The 23,041-nt window shown below is 31.7% G+C and overlaps 1 protein-coding gene and 2 non-coding genes across 4 annotated transcripts in view; all 3 read right to left on the bottom strand.

The window, feature by feature from the left end:
• Positions 1 to 23,041, bottom strand: part of LOC144852424 (1-phosphatidylinositol 4,5-bisphosphate phosphodiesterase beta-4-like) — a 47,829-nt gene that overhangs the window by 4,754 nt on the left and 20,034 nt on the right. Inside the window, exons 6-24 of one of the 2 annotated variants that reach the window (XM_078710223.1) lie at positions 21,028 to 21,107; positions 19,925 to 20,060; positions 18,289 to 18,389; positions 17,575 to 17,753; positions 16,432 to 16,642; positions 15,930 to 16,023; positions 14,715 to 14,879; positions 14,470 to 14,560; positions 13,318 to 13,383; positions 12,295 to 12,357; positions 9,098 to 9,225; positions 8,057 to 8,201; positions 7,530 to 7,614; positions 6,949 to 7,125; positions 6,504 to 6,606; positions 5,950 to 6,114; positions 1,142 to 1,241; positions 667 to 771; positions 12 to 100 (exon numbers count right to left, since the gene is read on the bottom strand). In XM_078710223.1, the coding sequence (XP_078566349.1) occupies positions 12 to 100; positions 667 to 771; positions 1,142 to 1,241; positions 5,950 to 6,114; positions 6,504 to 6,606; positions 6,949 to 7,125; positions 7,530 to 7,614; positions 8,057 to 8,201; positions 9,098 to 9,225; positions 12,295 to 12,357; positions 13,318 to 13,383; positions 14,470 to 14,560; positions 14,715 to 14,879; positions 15,930 to 16,023; positions 16,432 to 16,642; positions 17,575 to 17,753; positions 18,289 to 18,389; positions 19,925 to 20,060; positions 21,028 to 21,107 (2,283 nt within the window). The remainder of the gene's footprint in view (positions 1 to 11; positions 101 to 666; positions 772 to 1,141; positions 1,242 to 5,949; positions 6,115 to 6,503; positions 6,607 to 6,948; positions 7,126 to 7,529; positions 7,615 to 8,056; positions 8,202 to 9,097; positions 9,226 to 12,294; positions 12,358 to 13,317; positions 13,384 to 14,469; positions 14,561 to 14,714; positions 14,880 to 15,929; positions 16,024 to 16,431; positions 16,643 to 17,574; positions 17,754 to 18,288; positions 18,390 to 19,924; positions 20,061 to 21,027; positions 21,108 to 23,041) is intronic. The other variant, XM_078710224.1, reaches the window with a different exon arrangement.
• On the bottom strand, positions 8,438 to 8,509 carry Trnad-auc (transfer RNA aspartic acid (anticodon AUC)). Its single transcript has one exon. It is a non-coding gene; the product is annotated as a tRNA-Asp (tRNA).
• Trnad-auc (transfer RNA aspartic acid (anticodon AUC)) lies at positions 8,652 to 8,723 on the bottom strand. The gene has a single exon. It is a non-coding gene; the product is annotated as a tRNA-Asp (tRNA).

Genomic DNA, 23,041 nt, shown 5'->3' with positions numbered 1-23,041 from the left:
ACTGTACCAACCTCTTCTATTCCCATCGACTTCATTTGCTGTGCTCTCTTCTCCTCTAAGGATATAAATTGCATAGGATCTGAGAGGGCATCCACCAAGGCTGAAAAGTAATAACAGTTTGATTTGTGTGAAAAAAACTGTGAAAAACAATGTGGATTTAACAGTTTGAAATATAAAACTGCATACGTTTCAAATATAACACTGCATACGTTTCAAATATAACACTGCATACGTTTCAAATATAACATTCCATACGTTTCAAATATAACACTGCATACGCTTCAAATATAACACTGCATACGTTTCAAATATAACACTGCATACGTTTCAAATATAACACTGCATACGTTTCAAATATAACATTCCATACGTTTCAAATATAACACTGCATACGTTTCAAATATAACACTGCATACGTTTCAAATATAACACTGCATACGTTTCAAATATAACACTGCATACGTTTCAAATATAACACTGCATACGTTTCAAATATAACACTGCATACGTTTCAAATATAACACTGCATACGTTTCAAATATAACACTTCATACGTTTCAAATATAACACTCCATACGTTTCAAATATAACACTCCATACATTTCAAATATAACATTCCATACGTTTCAAATATAACACTGCATACGCCATAAGAGAATGTCTTACCTCCGAGGCCATCTGGCACATATGTCTTCAATTCAATTTGACAAAATATCGTAGGCAAAGCTAACGGAAAGTTTCCTTCTGTACGCAACGAAATGTGACGGTAACCTAAATAAATTTAATTCATACTTGAATGTTAGAATATCAGATCTCAGATTTCAGTGGTAGTATTCAACAGATTATTATTGTTTCCCTAATACAGGAATTTATTTACAGATTACAGGGTTCTGTCCTCTAAAACAAATCAAACAATACAAAGAAACATTCACGATAACTTTTAAAATTCAATACATTCATTCATTGGTATATTTGTTTCAATCCATAATAATAGTAAACATAATAAAATCAACCTTATTTCTTGTAAATTACAGAGGAAAGAATAGGAGGAAATGGAAATGAAAATATTTTTCTCCCAAATTCTTTATAAAATAAATTGCAAAGTTTAAAACCCTTCTAGCTCCATCTTTTAAAAACATACCAGCAGTCAAACCGTCAAGCGGCAATATACGTTGGCCAATCAGCTTTCCATTCTCTTCATACACACCAAACCGTAAAACTGCTAAGTCTGGTAGTACAACCTAATATTAACAAAAACAGTTTAAGAATTACTTTAAGAAGACTTAACAAGACAACACCACCACTTACTGTAAAAACTTTTTATAAAGCTCTGTCAGAATATTATATGCCCCTAATTGCAATCTATTAGAAAACATAGCCATTCCTAAAGCTCTGTGTACACTATCAAACTTTATGTGACAAAACAATGTGATGTGCCCATATATGGACATGACGATGTCATATCACTACCATATTTGGGTATATCAGTGCGTGTAATCAGACCAATGAAAGCGAGAAGTGTTGAAGAATTTGGCCGTTGGATAACTACCCATGACTGGAACGAGGTTATTAACGCGAGTAATACTGAACAGAAAACGCAATCATTTTATTTGTCATTGACTTCTGCTATCAACACTTTCTTCCCGGTTAAATCCATTAAGATACATCCAACTGATAAGCCATGGATTTCGCAACAAGCAAAGGATCTTATAATGAAACGTCAACACGCTTTTACTAATCATGGTAAATCGCTGCAATGGAAATTCTATAGGAATATGGTACAAAAAGTGATCAAGAAAGACAAAATGAACTTTTGCAATGAACGTTTATTAAACTTAAAAGCCACTAATCCCCATAAATGGCACCAAGGCGTGCAGATGTTAGCTAATAAAACTAAACCCCAACCACTTATTAGTGTAGAGGATATTCCGCAGGATGACTATCATGGTATAAGTAATTTTGTAAACAACCATTTTGCTATAACTTCCCAAAGCAGACCTAGTATTGATTTATGTAAGCTTCCTACGTATTTACCTGCCAATAAACCCCCTAATGTAAAAGAATGGGAAATGTACAATCAATTAAGAAAAGTTAAAGTAAATAAGTCCCCGGGCCCTGATAATGTGCCTAACAGACTAATAAGAGATTTTGCATGCGAACTAAGCATCCCTATGACTAATATCTTAAATGCCTCCCTCAGTGAGGGTCATGTCCCAACTATGTGGAAGGATGCTATTGTTACTCCTGTTCCCAAAGAAAATGGTTGTACTAGGGTTGACAAATTTCGACCAATCTCGCTTACATGTATCCTAGCTAAGGTAGCTGAGGGCTTCATTAAAAAATGGCTCTTAACAGATATCGAGAAAAATCTTGATAACAACCAATATGGTTGCCGTAAACACTTTTCTACAACCCATAATTTGGTTGATCTTCTAAATGTGTTCTATGAAGGTAGTAACATTCCCAAATCTGTTGGTCAGTTAGTTTTAACTGACTTTAGTAAAGCATTCGATTGTGTTGACCACACAATAGCAGTTTCTAAATTAGTAACACTTGGCTGTAGACCTGAAATTGTACCGTGGTTAATTAGCTTTTTGTCAAACAGAACCCAACAAGTACGCTATAAATCCACATTATCAATGAGTGTTAATCTAACATGTGGCGTCCCTCAAGGCACACTCCTTGGGCCTATGATCTTTCTTGCTCTAATTAATGATGCCATGCAAGACTCGCCATGTAAAACTTGGAAATATGTAGATGATTTGTGCATAGGACAGATAGTAAAAAAGGATGAAATTTCCTCAATTCAGAATGATGTTGCTTTACTGAATGTATGGTCTAATGAAAACAAACTAAAACTTAACCCAACTAAATGTAAAACTATGTATTTTAACTTTCAAAGAAACCAATATGAACATGAACCCCTTTTGATTGGTAATGCTACAATTGAAATCGTTAATGAAACTAAGTTACTAGGTTTATGGATACAAGCCAACCTCAAATGGGACCGTAATGTTAAAGAAATTGTATCGAAAGCCAGCAGACGTCTGCATATATTGTGTAGATTAAGAAAGTTCAATCTTCCGAAATTTGATCTTGTAGATGTATTTAAGAGTTACATAAGACCAAGTGTTGAATATGCTGTCCCAGTATGGCATTCTAGTCTCACTAAGAAACAAAGTGATATGATAGAATCTGTCCAAAAAAGGGCTTGCAGAATAATATTGTGTAATGACTACATATGTTATGACCAAGCACTCAATGATCTTTCTTTAGATACTTTATCTGATAGAAGGCGTAATCTATGCTATAAGTTTGCTCTGAATTGTTCAAAAAGTATTCATTTTGGAAAATGGTTTCCAGTGAAGAATGTAAGTAACATGAAACTAAGACGTGTAAAGTATCAACAACCCAAATGCAGAGTTGAAAGATATAGAAAAAGTGCAATACCATACCTTATCTCGCTTCTAAATGAATAATCATTATATATCACCCAGTACAGCTATGCAATTCTTATTGGTCCTTTTTGGTGTTTTTTTTTTTTCTATTTTAATATTTTAATGCTAAACTTGTTGAATGTTCCTGTATTGTATTTCTTGTGTAAATTGCCTCCTTTTTTATATATAATTATCATTGGTTTTATACTTTTATACAAATTTTAATATTGAGAAAATGTAAATATCTTTGTAATTCAGCTAAGGCTGCGATGATGATAGTGAAATAAATGAAATGAAATATCACTATCATATTTGGGCACATCACACTTTTTTTGTCAAACTAGTTTGATAGTGTAGACTTTAGTTTTTTAAGTTATTCATTTAATAATTCATCTAGCTATACTCACCTGTTAACATATCTAATGTAATTGTATTTTTTATAATTATCATCAAAATTGATTTTTTCATTCATTAATTGTTAAACTCATTTGTTCAATAATTCATTCAATCATTCATTTGTTTAATAATTCTGCTTCACACACACATTCATCATTTATCTTTATTCAGTCAACCATAAATGAATAAATCCATCATAAATACATTAATTCAAACAATTAAATATTAATTAATCGATGAAACGTAGTCTAGCATATAACATATTTCTTTACAGACATCATTAGACTACAAAGCATGGACAAATTAGTTAAAAGCCATTCCTTTGTGCATTATATGCAGTTAACAAATAACATATTCATATAGCATGCTAAGTTAGTATTTTATGTGCAAAACGCTCAAGGAATACTAATCACTCATGCATAAAACTGAAATTTGCAAATTGCAAAAGATATTTGCTCTTTCTTTTAAGCAGGCAATGTAAAGTCTCTTTTCCACTAGGCAAAATTTATTGACGTCAATCCAATGTTTTTGCAGAGAAGAAAAATCATGGTACCTTTTCAAATACAAGAGAGAATACTTTAAATTTTCATGTTTAGCTTTTCGATTCGCATGAACACTCATGAATGTGTCATAACTCATTTTATGAGCTACGATTTGTTGCGCAATATTACGCTTCGCGAAAAGTAGAAACTATTTGAACTGCTAATTTTTTTAAAGTGAAGAACTCACAAATACATTACTCATAGCATTTGAAATGTCGTCATTTCTACCTATTTCGAGCCTTATTGTCATAGCGCTTTAGAGAAAATTTATTTTGGTTGGGCCAATTTCACTCTTCCCTGGTTAGGCGCTATGCAAAAGACAATTATTATTGTTATAAAGGGATTTGGAAGATGTCAACATGAATACACGTATGCATATAAGCTGACGCTTTCGATTCACGTAAACAAATTTCAGCTAGTGGTAAACCTGCTTATGTAATGTTCTCAGGGCACGAATCAAAGTATTCTTATTCAATGCATTATTCATAACATGCTGACAATTATTAAAATAACAACAATTACATGATATTCATACACTTGTAAATGTTATTAGAACTGAACACCAAATGAAAGTGATCTATTATTGCATTTGAAAGTTATGTGAGTGATTTTTCAAGGTTTGCAATTGTAAAACTTCAAACCAAATTCATAGTCCGCAGGCAATAATAACTAATATATATTACATTCAATATGTTTTTCAGTAAATCAAATCTTTAATAATGTCTATAATACGACTGCTACTTTAACATAATTATGATTTTGTAATTTTTATTTATAAATGATAGCATTTAAGATCAAAACAATGTATTTTCATTTATCTTAAAATCCTGAGATAAAGCCCGCATCTGCTTTTATCAAAATGAAATTTGCGAAAGTGTCTTTTTAAAAACAGTAGAATCCCGCCTTTGGGACACCCCAATTAAGGGAACAACTCTATTAAGAGGAACTTTGTTGGGTACCGAAGGAGTCCCCTTTAGTGGTTCTACTGTAGAAACTAGGTTGAGTGATTGAGTGGCCAAGCGGATAAGACAGTAGAACCGTAATTATGTAGCCACAACATCGGCAAGGGTTCGAGGCTCACTCACTCCATGGTTCTGGTGGTAGAATGAGTCTTCTCAGATAAGGACTATAAACCGTAGGTTCAGTGTACACATCTAGCTCATGTGCACTTTAAAGAACCTAGTACACTTTTCGAGACGAGTAGGGGGTTACACCGGTGTACTAGTACACACACAGCCACTGATCATAACTGGGTCCTCTGGAGACCAGTCTTTGACTGAAGAGGTCACCCAGTATAAATAAAAAAATAAAAAATACTAAATTCACAGATCCTTATATTGCAGTTTTGAAACATGCATGTTGATGATGCAGTTTAGTATATCATACAAATTACCATATAACATCCACTACTACTTGAGCTATCTCCACTGCACATTTGTTGGTTTTCCTCACAAGAGGACTAGACAAGCATACCATAGGAGGGGCCTAGCACATACAATAAAAGACTACATAAATTAGCATAAAATATGAAAACACAAATTAATTTATGATCACAACATTTATAACATAATTACCTTTCTAAAAACAAACGGATCTTCATTGTAGACAGGATTTAATCCATTACTGGGAATTACTCGTGTCCGATGTTCGCGGCGGATGGTGTCCGTGGGCAGGCCGTACATGTCCACCTCTACGTATGTTCCTATTCGCTTATCAGATAAAAACTGACCTGATATTACCTATTGCCAATGAAAATATATAAAAAGTTAAAGATGTATTGAAAACATGCATTAAAACATGAACACCAAACGTCTAAGATGGATAAAGTCAAACTTTGAATAGTCCATTCTATTGTTTTAAAAGTTACTAACTTTTGAAGAAAAAAATAAACAAATATATAAGTTTAAAAAAAAGAAAAATAATGATATTGCTTATAAAAATACACAGTTTAATTTAAACCAGACTTCCAGACAATAAGCTGCTAGTTAAGTTATGGTTTTTCAAAGTGAATAACTATAACATGTGACAATGAAATGGCAACAAAAAAACTTAAAAATTATTTTTTCAGGGGACAATATATCTTTAAGTGATGTCTTATATTGAAACTGTAACAACTTAAGTGACATACTCTAACATTGCAAGTTGCTGCAATCACACCGTCCACTGGTGACTCAGAGAAAGGATCAAAATTCTTGTCTGGACGTCGCATGAAATCTGGTTTCAACAAATACCTTCAAAAGAAAGAAATTTAAAGATTAAAAAGCTTAGCAGTACAAACAAATTATAATAAATAATTTTAAAGTAAATAAATTCAAATAGTATGGTTTGTTTCCGAGAATTTTTTTAGAACCTTGACTTCTTTATTTTCTTTTCTAACTCGCCAATTACAGAATGGATAAACTATTTGATAATATATCGTGTTTATAAACTCATTTGAGGCTTAGGGAGTGGAGTTGAAAAAGTTATGAGTTACAACTTTGGCACTAGGTCATGATTGAACCCATAGACCTTGGGATTGGAAGGCAAGCACTAAGCTACAGCTCCACTACTATATACAGACTGTCAAGACTTACCCGCACGATCCATTGTATTCAAACTTGCCCATGTTTAGTTGCATTCCAATATCTGGTGTTTGAAAGTTGAGGGCAACCATCTGACAACCAGCGTTCCAGAAGATTTGGGGCAAGTAGTTACTGGAGTCCACTCGTCCACCTCGAGGGTAGATACGACTCATTTGACGCTTGTTGTAGCTTGAATTGTGTTAAGAAATCTTACACTTACAATAATATATTAGTTAATAGAAACAAATTCATATGTTAGTATTTCCTAATCACATAATCCCTTTGTTTCAGGCAGAAAAGATCCAGTATGTTTCTGGCCTACTTTCTTTTTTTTTAGTACAAATATTTATATTTAGATACTGTACACTTGCACTGATGAAGGGCTAGTCTTTCCTGAAAGCTCTGCAAATTTGTCTGGCTGTTTTACTTTATCGTTATAATTTAGCCTTTTGCTTATTTTATATTGTATCTCCATTGAGATCCAGCCACTGATACCCACAGCATTGTCATTTTTTTTTCAGTAATTTGCCTTTGGATTTATATATACAGAATAGCATGTACTTTTGAATGCATTAACTGTCGTCAAAGGATACTTAACAAACTCTATACAGTTATTCTTGATGTAACCAAGGCCAACAGCTTCATTAAATGATGACATGTTATGATGAATATTACGCTCTAAAAAAAACAAAATCCAGAATAATTATATCAGTGGCATATTATACGTTAAATGCACAAAATATAGAAGTGATGTTACAACGTGTAATAGGCTATATTAGGCTATATTAAAAAAAAAAACAGTATTAACAGTATAACCTGTAATAATAGGCCACTGAATTATATATTACAATTTAATATAACATTATGCTGAATATCATGTTCTATCACCAGAATGGAGATGGGCAGGCAACATTGCAAGAGACCCCATGACAATAGATGGACTAGTTACAGGATTACGGTTTGGCAACCAAGGATAGGAAAAGAAGAATTATGAAAAAATTGGTTGAGAATGGCAAAAGAAAGAAGTAAATGAGGAGAGCTTTGGAGGAGGGATATGTCCTGCAGTGGACTGCTACATCCTAAGATAATTATACAGTACTCATCTCCATGACAAACTGACCTTGAGCCAATTCAAATCCTTGAAATTTGACCGGTTGTGCGTAGTTGACCAAACGGGAGAGATACGGATGAATAGTTAGTGTAGCTCCGCTGTAATGATACTTGGAGACTATTAGATCCAAATTATCGTCTTGGTTCATATCACCCTATAAACAAATAACAAATCAGTATTATAAATTTACATTGAAGAAGTTTGTAGAAAATGAGTATAAACCTTCTGTGTTACAAATACACTATATAAGATCATCATATATATATATATATATATATAAACAAATCAGGCAAAGAACATTAATTCTAAACCGCCCGGTGATATACTGAAATTTAATTAATTAATTTGAAACGATAAAGATGAGGAAAATCTGTGAGAATGAGAAAAAGTCGCCCCAACCGAGACTCGAACTCGGACCGCCTGCTTGATATGCAGATGTCCTAACCATTAGACCACTGGGGCTTTCATGGTATTGTTCGAACTCGATATATATAAACACAAGAGGCAAAGAACATTAATTCTAAACCGCCCGATGATATACTGAAATTTAATTAATTAATTTGAAACAATAAAGATGAGGAAATCTGTGAGAATGAGAAAAAGTCGCCCCAACCGAGACTCGAACTCGGACCGCCTGCTTGATATGCAGATGTCCTAACCATTAGACCACTGGGGCTTTCATATATACAGTTGACTCTCCCAATACCTCACTCTCTGAAAACCGGAAACTCTCCAAAAAACCAGACTTCTTGATGGTCCTATTTTTTACCATTATAAACACATTCAGAATACCAGATTCCAGAAAACCAGACATATTTGGCCAGCCCAAAGGTATTGGTAGCGTTGACTCTATATTATACAGTCAACTCTCCCAATACTGGTTTTCAGGAGAATCACTTCCAATGATAAAAATGAATTTGAAAACTAAATCTGTGACCATTTCGACCTCAAGAAAAGAGTTTCTGGTTTTCAAAGAGTCAGTATTGCGAGAGTTGACTGGGAGGCCTATAAACAATTTTAATTTTTAAAGTCCATTTTTTGTTTACAAACCTTTTTGTTTGAAATCTTCAAATCTATATCTTCGGATTCTTTGAATTCACCGTTGCTAGGGGGAACCGTGCTACTTGGCGATTCAGATGCTACACTCGCTCCATTTTCCATAATACTACCAATGTCCGCTACAAATCAAAGAAATTATTACGGTTTTCAAAAAATGTATTTTACAATTTTAGAAGTGTGAAATGTATTTCTTAGTTAATAATACTTTTTAGTTTTTAAAAAAAAATTCCCTTTTTTTAAACAAAAGACCCAATCATTCATTTATTTCACTTTATTTTGAGAGGACATTGTAACTGCACTACAGCTGAACTTGACGATGCCCTCATTGAAAAATAGATATTGAATAATGTGCTATTTTATTACTTTTTTTGTTTATATAATTAAATCGGAATGTAAATTATTATTTCTTGTTAACCAACCAAAACCAGGAAACAGCAATTAAAATTTTTGTTAATAAACTTAATTTAAAATAATCATGCTTTTGATTACACAAAATGATTGGTTAAAAAATCTTTCAAGTTAATTTTAAATGAACAACATTCAAAAGCATCAATAAATATCATTGATTAATAAAAACCAATAAGTGATCAATATATAAGAAATCAATAATCAACAAATCTGCATAAATTATTTACTGCATTTGAAACATAAAAGTCACCATGCAGCGGATGTTTTTCATGGTAGATTTTGTGCACTAGAAAAATCAAGCAGAATCAGTAGCAGTGAACATAAAAACTCCTATTCTATTGTGAAACCACATCAAACAAAAATCTTATAACACCTGTTATCCCTTTACATACTTCCTTTAACTTTTTGTTCTTCTCTATCAGCACTTATTTGCTAATCCAGGGGCCCCAGAGTTTCAAGGGTCTCCAGAGCATGAACAGCCCACTGCAACTACCCAGCGTTGGCCCCTTAGGAGTGCTAATCCAAGGGCCCCAGAGCTTAAAGGGTTCCCAGAGCATAAACAGCCCACTGTAACTACCCAGCATTGGAGGGCCCCTTAGGAGTGCTAAACCAGGGGCCCAATGCCTCCTGCACTATGCCACTGCATTTAATAGCATCTACCAATCTACCTAAACTGTCTCTATCCTTTCCACTATTGCACTTCTGTTGAATATTATTATCTGGTTCGCCCTATATTATCCACTTTTCTACCTACTGTAACACTAATTGTCTCCCTTAACGCCATTCAACATTTTCATTGCCCTCACATCACCTCATTCAAGAAAACAGTAAACATCAGAATAAGCTTTCATAGAGATATTATATTAATAGTTTAATATATCTATGGTGATCTATAACTTGTTAAAATGTACATCAACAAAACAAAATACACATCTTAATGATGCTATTACTGTACAGGATATACACTTGGTATTTACTTTATTTTAGTATATGATATATATATACTAGTCACTTAGAAACTCATCAAGAACAAGTCTAAAAAAACCAGATATGGTTTGATTCTGTTTGTTTAAATTCATAAAGAAATGCGGCACGGATTGCAAATGTTTCAAATTGAGACAACAATGTTTTTTGTAAATTTCTAACGCATACTATTGTACTATACACAGTGTTTTTCAACAAAACAGAACATCAAGTATAACATATATGCTATAAATAACAATAAAACTTTACAATTCACATTTGCGAGAGTGGATTTTTTGATATTCTTACGGTTATTTATTTCTACTTTTTCACAAATGAACCAACTAATACAAATCTAAAATTCCCTTTCTATAAATCAAAATTTCCCACTGTGTAAAAATATAATCTATGATGTGATAAAAGCTGATTAAAACATAATGATACAATGATACTATGAGATGATGAATAATGACAATGATTATGATGACAACAATGAAATACACAAAGTGATGATGATGGTAGTCCATTAGTGAAATACTTAACTGGATGGATAAACAAAGAAAGGTTATTTTTATACATCCCTTGGAAATATAATGGAAGAGTCCAAACATAGAGATATTTACTTAAGCTCTGTCTACACTATCAAACTTCATGTGACAAAAAAAATGTGATGTGTTCATATATGGGCATGGTGATGTCATATCACTACCATATTTGGGCACATCACACTTTTTTTGTCGAACTAGTTTGATAGTGTAGACAGAGCTTTACAAACCCCCCATTGAAAGACATGAATTACAGTAAATTCCATTTTGACTTAAGGGGTGTTTTTTTGCAAATTATTTATCCAGTTATGTATTCACAAACAGACAACAAATGCTAATTTTTACACAATGATATACATGATGTTAAATGATAAGTTATACTCAACTTCAAAATGTGAAGAAATTCTAGAGAATTCTATCAGAATAGAAATCTATAGAATTTTATCTGGGCATTGAGTTTTTAAAGAGTAAACTGAAAATAGTACTAAAATATTGGAATATTTGAACAATCTGCAAAAACTCTGTTTTGAGCAAATTTCTCCATTTCTTTAGAAACTCGTTTGCTACAACGCTTGTGAGGGTGCTGTTTGTGCTATTTGTTTCAGTTTACTCATCGGTGACGGGATCAAATGATCACATTCAAACGGTATCAAGGTGCATCACTAGGCTAATTATTGTACATGGCAGCATCGACACAATGGCTCTTGACGAATATCACTTGATTAAACACCCTGCTAAAATGCATCTATTTATCACACAAATATATAGTTTATATTGTTCACAATATCAAAGTATATAATGAGTTCACATATAATTCACATAAATAATTTCAAATTGTGATTCATTTCATTATACTCTGAAAATATATGTGCTTTTACATCAATTAAAGCTTGTCAGAATGATATGCCCCTAATTGCAATATATTAGAAAACATAGCCAGCTTCCTAAAGTTCTGTCTACACTATCAAACTTTATGTGACATAAAAATGTAATGTGCCCATATATGGACATGATGATGTCATATCACTACCATATTTAAGCATATCAATACCATATTTGGGCACATCACACTTTTTTGTGTCAAACTAGTTTGATAGTGTAGACAGAGCTTAATAGATCACAATATGGTTCCTACCAGCATTTAGTGGATATATCCAGTTTTAAAGAAAAATAGTTTTAGCAGTAGAAATGACAAGTGCCAATATTATCGTCTGCACATGCGTAATAATACCATGCAAGAATGATGGTGATAAGGCTAGGAAAGTGATGTACCATTTGTCTTCTTCCGCTCTTCCGACTCCACGATTGGAGGCTGATCATCTTCCGATGAGCTATCTATGGAAGTTGGGTGGATGGGATGTGATGTTTAATGAACGAAACATATAACAACCCTAACGTGTTTATACATTGGATTCAAGACTTGTGAATTGGGTGTTGGAGCAGGGGATGTAATGTGGGCCATCAAACACTAAATACTATCTATCAAAACTAAAATTATCTTTTTGAAACCTAAGAATATCCTATTCTCAAAATAATATTAATTAAAAAAAAATAATAAATTGTGAAATTATTACTGTCTGTTAAACATCACATCCATCAATGTAAAATATGAACAAAAACAATCCAATATAATCTGTCTTATATTATCCCATCCTACCCAAACACACGATAATGTATGTATAGAAATTGGATGCATTAAGAATTTAGTAATACTAATATTGTGTGAAGAACATAGGTATTTATGATACCCCATCTTTCCCTGTCACACAGAGGATAATCTATAGACATACTGTGTGCACTGGGAATTTAGTAATACTAATATTGAATAAACATTATATGCAATTATGTTACAGTCCTATGAACGTATAAACGCTATGGTATCATCAATAATGTTAATAACAAATGCGATGATCAATAAACATAAAATCACATTCTAAAATTAAAAACTTATCACATTATCAGGACATGATCAAACAAAATATACTGACTAAGTTGATTGTATGTTTCATGAGTATTATTGTAATATCTTTAAAATTCCTTTAGACTGAAACTTATTTCTACTTTTACAGATTTTAATGTTGAAAATTTGAGTATGGAATTTAATACATTTTCAATTTCAAATTTGAGGCTACCTCCCCTGCCCATATTCCCTATTGGAGTCCTCCCTGCCCCCACCCCCTTCCCACTGCGATTGTGTTGGAGTTGAATGACTGTGTAGTTACATAATACCTCTGTGATCATATCAAACTTGTTTTCAAAGTACATATGAAATAGCATACTGCTTTTGATACTTACCCGATTCACCCACACAGTCCTCATCAACCTCTTCTCTCAAACCTTTTGCTATCCTCTCTAACTGATCTACAAGAAAATAATTAACAAATACATTTAAAGGGGTGTGGAAAAGGTTTTTTTGGTGGGGAAGGTCAAATTAATAGAATATTGAGGTACATGCCAAATGTGATATTTATGAACAGCCATATACCATAATTATAATTAAATATCCGTCAAAAGTTGTATTATTGTCTTTATTCTTTCATAATATACAAAGTATTATTCCAATAAGAAAAAAATAAAATTGCTTTTCTAACGAATTATTCATTTTGTGAAATTGCCGTAAGCACTTGTATCTTTGAATGTTTGTACAAATTTGATTTAGTAATAGCCATTATTCGTAATACAATAATATGCCATTAAAATAGTTCTGCAGGCAATATTCAAATCTGTCTATTGTTATGATACAAGTAAAAACAATTTAATTTTAATAATAATCTTCACATTGGCTCATGTTTCTTGTTAATTGAATAGAATAATGCATACATATTTCACAACAAATCATATACCAAGGGGTGGACTACATCCAGGGATGGACTTATATCCAGGGGTAGAATTGCATCCAGGGGTGGACTACATCCAGGGGTGGACTTATATCCAGGTGTGGAATTGCATCCAGGGGTGGACTACATCCAGGGGTGGACTTATATACAGGGATGGACTTATATTCAGGGGTGGAATTGCATCCAGGAGTGGACTTATATCCAGGGATGGACTTATATCCAGGGATGGACTTATATCCAGGGGTGGACTTGCATCCAGGGATGGACTTAGATCCAGGGATGGACCTATATCCAGGGGTGGAATTGCATCCAGGAAAGGACTTATATCCAGGGGTGAACTTACATCCCGGCATGTACTTGTATCCAGGGGTGGACTAACATCCAGGGGTGGACTTGTATCCAAGGGTAGGCTTACATCCAGGGATGGACTTACATTCAGGGATAGACTAACATCTAGGGGTGGGCTTGTATCCAGGGGTAGGCTTACCTCCAGGGGTGGGCTTATATCCAGGGGTAGGCTTACATCCAGGGATGGACTTTTATAGAGGGGGCTTATAGTATATCAAATGATGGGCGTATATCCAAGGTTATGAGGCAATTTGATAAATACCTTTTTCAACATCAGCTGACAATTTCTTGTTTTTAATAAGAATTTTCTTCTTTAACTTGTTTAATGGAGGCAGTGTACGGTTCGATTCAAGCTGAAAAAATAAAATATTACAACAATAAAACATGTTTAAATGATTTAAATGTGCGTCATATGTCTATTACAGAACACCTTTAAATGTTAAACTGTTTAATGTTCTACATAGCAGCTTATGATGATGAAATTAGACGACAAGATAGATGATTTACCGGATAGTCAGATAATGGTGTCCTTAGCAAGTATTCACCGAGGATCTCTTCACAGTAATTAGCTAACTTGTATTGCTGTCTTTTACCGCAGTGGTTCTCAAACGAAAGAATGACGGGATACTCGGATGTGATGAAGGCGGTATCTTTGATTGCATGAATTACATCCTGTAAATAATAAGAAAAGTATGATTAATAATCTCAATAACTGGTCAGGGTATAATAGTGCTTTGCTCAAAGCTTCTAAGTTTTGGCTACTGGATAAAAAACTTATGAACAGCTCCCGTACTTGTAATAAGCGCAAGTGTGTTTGATCCTACCAAGCAAATATAAGTAAAGTGCCTTGCCTAAGAATGTGCTATTAGCATTGGTCCATTGAACACACTGTGCCACATACCCGCCTTATATTAAATTATTAAGCAAAAAAACCCTGAGAAAATGTAATATTTTGGTAATATTCTATGCATATTTTACAATTCTATCACTAATCTGGTTACAGAACTTTCATACTATATTTTATTTCATTAAATATTTATTAAGATGATGGATGAGCTTCTTCTAAAACGTAATTTAAAGTAAAATTTAGTAAATTGTATAGTCAATTTTAATCTTTATATACACACAAATATCCCATAACTGTTAAATGCTCTTACTTTAGCGTACATTTATAAATATATTTATTGAACTACATAAAAAGTATGAGAGTAATAGAGTACTTTACATGGAAATAACCCAACTATTTAGCAATCTTCTTAGTATACAAATTGATGACTACAAACTGTTTAATACTCTTCTTAGCATACATTTTACAAGTTATTTATTGAACTATATAACAGAATATGAAAGTGATGGAGTATATGGAAATAACCCAACTACTTAGTACTCTTCTTAGTATAGAACATTTGGAAAATATGATGTCATCAATCACTATGAGGCATCCATAATGTATGAGTGTATTAGTGTATAACTTTATCTCCTGACATTAAATTCAAATGGTGATAAAACAAGTGTGAATTTGGGCCACATGTTAAAGGTACTGTACATGTCAGGTTATAAGGACAACAGTATTCCATAAGGCTTCTAATCAGCAGTGACAGACCCAGGATTTTGAAGTACAGGGGCCCAAGGTCTAAAATGGTAAAATGAAGTGCTGAATCGAACTGAATGTCCCTTCTTGTTCAATATTATGTTATTCAATGGTGAATGGGATGAACATACCTTGAATAGAATATCTGTACACATAGCCTTTCCATGAGTGATGATTGGTTCCTCCTCATCTGTCTTACCATCCCAGCAATCTAGCTCAATGCACCTAAATAAAATAGTAAATCATTGAAAATAACAAACCTCAAACTCAAAATAATTTATGTATCATAGAAAGGAATAAATAAAATGTTATGTTTGTTTTGTGCTAATGTAAATTTGTTAATATTTAGATTTGTACATATTTTATTTTTGAATGAACTTTTAAATGGAATATTTTGTTATACTATTTATATTATAATGTAAATTTGGTGCAATTCAGATTATTCTGCAATGCCACTTGTAATAAACCAGAAATGAATTGAAATTGAATTTAAAAAATAACAAAACAAAATAAACTTAAAGAGAGTTGATTTAGTATTTGGATTATTTGGACAATTGAACAGTGAATCAAATATTTTTTCCACCACCTCCGCCCTCTCAAACAAAACAAAAAAAACAACAAGAGACTATTAACCTGCAACCAGCCAATAGTACTTGGCGATACATCTCAACCGATGACTTTCCTCCAAACTGTCGACCAATGAGGTAAGTATTGTGACTTGAGTTGATGAAGTAATGACTCAACGGCTGTTCCATGTCTTGGTACACCTCTAGACGATCTAAGAACACCGGAGCATTCTCATCTGACATTAAGTATCGACATAAACCATCCACACTCATTTTTTCTGCAAGATTTATAGATAGAATGTATCAACAAGTATGATAACAAACTCTTTATTTTAACATGGTGGTATGTATGTGTATCAATTCTTATACAGGTCTAACTTAATACACATTAAAAAAGTCTTAAGTAACATTTTTTTACTTCTTATTTTGGTAGGATAGACAGATACCTTTTTCACTCGAGCTCCTGTGAATACTATTCTGGCGAGCTCTCATATGGGAGCTTCAAAGTGCTGAAGAATGGAGCGGTGTAAATGGTTCCTTTTTTTTGTTTTTTGTTTTTTGTTTACTATTTTTTACTATTGTATGTATCATTTTTGTGTGTAAAGCGCTTAGAAACATTGTGTTAGGCGCTACAGTATATAAGACTAATTTTAAAAATAACAAAATGAGGAACAAAGTATATAAAACTATTAATACTACCACTAACAAATATTGATTATTTAATTTACAAATGATGTTTGAACCACATGATATAATAGCAATCTAACAATGCAGTCTCAAAATTGTTGTATACAATGTATACATTTTAGAATACAAGTATTAACAGCTTAAAACAGAAAACAAAAGATACAACCAAATGGAATAACATTTTAAAGCATAATTTAACAAAAGAACTGAAGATTGATGATATTACAATTATTGAATAGTAGACTGAATGGAATGGGCAGGTGTGAATAAAAAGATGGGTTTATGAAACAACTGACATGATTGATGGATCATTTTATTTTAGATATTCTGCAAATTCACTTTAGTTGTTCATTAAAATTCCTAAAGCTCTGTCTACACTATCAAACATTTTGTGACAAAAAAATCTATTTTCTGTGACGTGTCTATCTATTTTTTGTGACGTGTAAAAAGTCTATCAGAAAAGTGTATCAGAACTCTGTAATGTTACAATTTCCGCGAACATATGAAGAAATATATACTGTACCTTTTTCAGAGTATTTAGAATTCTTTTCGTAAGTGTTGATAATTTGTAGAACACGTGGTCGGGTAAAGAAAGGAAAAAGGATTTCGTTCAGCCTAGGATCTCTTTGATCTTCATTTAAGAAGTTGATTAGTCTTTCTACTGATAATCCATCATTTATAATATCTTCATGATTATTTCCTCTGAAAAAATGGAATTAAAAGAGTAAAGATTGTTTATACTTTGATTCTGAGTGCAGGATGTGAATAAATTAAATATTTATTTAATACAGTAGCACCCAATAGTTCCTAAAATCATGTCCATAACAAAGAGTAACAACGTAGTGTTAGGAAAAAAGTCTATGACTACAGTAATAACTTTTTAAAAATATCCAAAATGCATTATTACCGCTGCCAGAATGGTGAATTGAATATGTGGTTGATCATGTGTGTGTGTGTGTGTTTGTTTCTTTCTTTTTAAATTTGTTAGCAAGATTACTCAAAAAGTTATTGCCTGATTTTTATAAGATTTTAAAGGATGGTTTTATCTGTATGGGAACACATCATTAAATTTTCATATGCCTAGGCGGAGGTTTGCGCTCTCTTGAGTGCCCTTCTAGTTTGCCTTCCAAAAGATCTAACATGCTTTCAGACACGATAACATACTGCAAACTCTCCTTCCTTTTTTAAAATCTTATGATCATGTTACCAACATCAAATGTCAAGATTTTGTTCTTACATTTTTTTGAATAATTCTTCAACATCCATTCTGGGACAGATCTTGTGGTAGAGATCATAGAACTTCTCAAAGGGGAAGTCACTCAAGTCTATTTCACTATTCTGAAGGATATAATAAAAAAACACTTTTATTATCTAAAATAGCTAAGCTATATCTTTGAAAAAGGGATTGCCAATTTAAAGGTACCAAGAGTTAAAGTAAGGAAAATAATGTATTTATTAAATGTTCTGTTGAATTGAAAAATAAAGGAAAAAATAAACATTATGAAAAATATATTATTTTTATATATCAAATTTTATTAATCATTAAATTTTACTGAGGTAACATTAATTATGAATTTTAGAATTTTCATTTTAATAAACCAACTCAAATATAAATAACGATATTAGTACGACATTCATTGATAAGTGTATCTATTTTAACTACCTGTGACATCAATTGTTGAGAATTAATGAGTTCTACAATTGAAATATGCAAGTGAAATAAATCGAGCAGAGCACTAACAACGTTAATGTAATGAGCTAGTTTCATATCAAGGTGTACATACAATGACATTATTAATGTTATAGCATCATATTAAATGATGCGGACAGTACAGTATTCACTATTAATAAATTATTTGAACATTATTAAATTTATTAAAATATGATATTAAGATATGCTTTTAAAAAAAAATCAGACTATACAATACATACTTATAATCTATATTATAGCATTACTCAGATATTCCTTGTTTGAAGATAAACAAAAAATGGGAGAGGGGCTACTACTATTATTATTAATATTATTATTATAAAAGTCAAGTAATGTCTAGAATAACATTTTATAACATTTTCATGATTATTTCCTCTGAAAAAAAAGTAGTAAGAGTAAAGGGTATTTATCCTAACAACTTGGTGTCTAAATGTATATGACTACATTAACTTATTGTTAACTTACTTGTTACCTTAATATGTTTTATAGATAGAATATAAAAAAATTAATTTCTCCCATATTAAATACAATTATTAAAGTTAATAAAAATGTGTTAGAAGGATAACGTTAACACGGAAACAAAGAAACGATATAAAAAAACAGAACATTACGGAAATTAAATATCACACATATAATAACAAAACACCTGCACAGACAGTGGAAGACATCAAAATTGAATTTACATAATGCGTACATCAATTCACATCAAACTACATTTCAATTTAAAGTTTTATTCTAGGATTTAATGTTAAACAAGTTTACAGAATAAGCTTTGTGAAAGGAGTGGCGGGGAACAGGAAGGGGAAATTACTATAGAAATTGCTGCACGTAACATGACTTGACAATAAAGATTTTTTTTTTTTTGGTATTAAACTTTAAAAAAATATAACAATCGCTGGTTTGTTAACCAACTGATAGTTATCAACTGAATGTGATAACATCTCCAAACACATACAGTCAGTCAACCCCTTTCCAATACTAGACTTTCTGAAAACCCTAAACTCTCCCAAAACCAGACTTTTCTTGATGTTCAAAAGGTCCAAAATTCATTGTTACCATTAAAAACACATTCTGAATACCAGATTTTCAAGAAGACCAGACATATTAGGCCAGCACAAAGGTGTATGGTATTGGGAGAGTTGCCTGAAAATCAAATATATACCTTATTTGAGGGCAGTTGTAGCTCTTCTAGCGACTTGGTTACAATCTTTTCGGTTTTTCCCGAAGCAAATGTCCTGGTTAAACTCTTCACTGGGATTTTCCCATTTGGATTTACTTGAAACTGAATTCTCATCCAACTGGAAATTTGAAACAAAAATTGTGAACAAAAAATTAGCATAAAGCTCTGTCTACACTATCACACTTTATGTGACAAAAAAAATGTGATGTGCTCATACTGTATATGGACATGATGATGTCAAATCACTACCATATATGGGCATATCACTACTATATATGGGCTTTTTTGGTCAAACTAGTTTGATAGTGAAAGACTTTTAAAATGTATGCTGTCATATGTAGTTGTGAGGTGTTATTTTCGATCACATTTATGTTCCAACTAGTCTGTAGACATGGATCTGAACTTACTTGTACGGTGGCATATGAATTATTTCAATTTATGAATTTCTTGTATAATATAACTAGAAGCCACAAAGCCCAAGCAGGGAACATAATAAATTAAACGTTAAAAATAATTATGCTCATAGTCAGCTTATAATAAATTTAATGAAATATATATTATGAATTATTTATGAATTTATATTTAAGAATTCATAATAAATAAATAATTGGTTATTGGTTACAAAATGTATTCAAGTACATGTACTTTACTGTTGATATCAAATATAATATGAAAAAATATTAATAAAGTTAACACATTCAACCTATAAAAAGTAATTACTATAGAAAAGAATATTCAACTGCAAAATTATCATTTTTACAAGCATTGTTATATTAAAGGTATGAAATTGTTATTATTTTTCCAACAACAGTAAGTTCAGATAATATTGGTTTTTTCCTTTCTTTCTCCATATTGTAATATCATTCAATTTTACACGTATTCAGAACCATAAAATTTAACATAAAATTTTCTCTTTCTTTATATAGATAATATTGTTTAAATACGTCCCATGGTTTACATTTATCTTGACAAACAGTAGACAGACAATCGAAGAAATTATCATCTTTACACACAGACCCTTGGAGAAGGTCTAAAAATACCTATTGTTTACGCAGAGACCTTGGAGGAGGTCTAAAAATACTTACTGTTTCATTAAACTGGTCATTGGACACACATTACTGGCTTTAAAATTATGAGTTATTGACTGCAATCCATCAATCCAAGCCTAAAGGAAGAACAATACATTATATTAATACATCCTTTATTCATTATCATCTTTTGTCATAATTTTCATCAATTCAAGTGTTTTTGGACCTACAGAGAGAAAAGTACTTATATTATATTAAATACATATTATCCACCAATGAAAACAAAGAAGAATAAAATCAAACTTTGAATATGCGATTTTGGAAAAAAATAAGTAACAAAAATAATGATTTCATTTATAAAAAGGACAAAAAATAACAGCTAAATTTAACAAAAAACTCAGTTAGTTTCAAACACTTAAAATGAATAAGCATGTAAATTTAAATGAATATTTAATATTTAAATTTATTAATAATTTTAAAATATGGTGTACACCTAAATGTAGCAATAATCCAAATGGCAACTCAATGGCTACCACCAGATATTTCTATGAAGATGGTTTACTTGAACCAGTAGACCTACCAGTATCAATTCTTTGAATTGTGTAATTTTAAGATGTTAATACTGTATATACATAGTGTGTATATGAACATGTTAATTAAGTGTATGCAAAAACTAATTACAAAAGCATGAAATCTGCCCACTTATCATCTCATCAGATTAACAAAAATATACCTTTACCTAATTACAACATGTGCTAAAATGAAAAACATAAACGCAATTAAGATCTATATACTGATATTAACAAAAACCCAGAAATCATTTGAGAAGATGTTCTATTATGTAACAAAATATTAATGTTCCAATATCATTATTCATAAAAATCCATAAATGCTATCGAACAAACGTCAATCAATATGAGATAACAATGTACGAACAAAATTACCAAGATATGATATCATTTTAAGTGTAGTGTTTATACCATTGAACTCAAAAGTAATGCTTTCACTACAATTGGTACAAACATGTTTGTTTTCATTACTGTAATCATATAAACAAATTAGGAGTAGATCATCTCATCATCTTCCTCCTATACTGTGCTCATTTGAGTATAGTCGCACATCGGTTGGTCACATGATGCAGCTGGGCTTCCTAACCTTAAATGTTGTGTTCCACACGTTTCATATTATATTATTACTTTACAATTTTTATTTTAAAAAGAAAAGATTTCAGATTTATAATGACTGAATGTGGATGGGATTAGATAAAAAAAATATTATGGTTTATAATTTATGATACCTTTCTAGAATGGGTGAATAGATGAGATAAATGACATATTCTAAAGGTAGATTTACAAAATGAAAATTGTGCTTTATTATTGATGGGTGTTGAGTGTTTGACTTGTAATAGAGGACCTAGGTTGTTCCATCATTAATTGACTTGGTAAATAAACATTAAATTATTGCAAACACCAATGAGAGGCTGTAGGCTATTAAATGAAAGAAATGTATTTATAATAATATGAGTCTTAATTTCTAATATTACTAATAATCAACATAACCTCTTTGAAATATAACCCAAAAAAATTGACCATTATTATTGCATTTATTAAGCTTGTCTACACTATCAAACTTGATGTGACAAAAAATGTGATGTGCTCAATTATAGACATGATGATGTCATATCACTACCATATTTAAGCATATCACTACCATATTTGGGCACATCACACTTTTTTTGTCAAACTAGTTTGATAGTGTAGACACAGCTTCTAAACAGAATTGTAACTTAATAATCTCACCATGTATAAAATTCATTCTAATACCTCCTCACACTACGAATACGTGTGAAATGTGAATTTATTATGAATGCTATTTATTCAGCAATCAACTTATAATGTAATAAAACTCTATCTTAATGAGTTTTTTATTCACCGGACAAAAGAAACCACAGCTAATATCACTCACACACTTTTAAAATAATGTTTGGATGTTTGGATACATTTTAAAAAATGTTTTTACAGAAAACAATTATAGTAGCAAATGTATATATTATTACATTTTATATTATGTG

The sequence above is a fragment of the Antedon bifida genome, chromosome 9 (assembly GCF_963402885.1).
Source record: "Antedon bifida chromosome 9, ecAntBifi1.1, whole genome shotgun sequence".
Lineage (NCBI taxonomy): Eukaryota > Metazoa > Echinodermata > Crinoidea > Comatulida > Antedonidae > Antedon > Antedon bifida.
The sequence above is the reverse complement of the archived record's forward strand: the minus strand, read 5'-3'. Positions and strand labels throughout refer to the sequence as shown.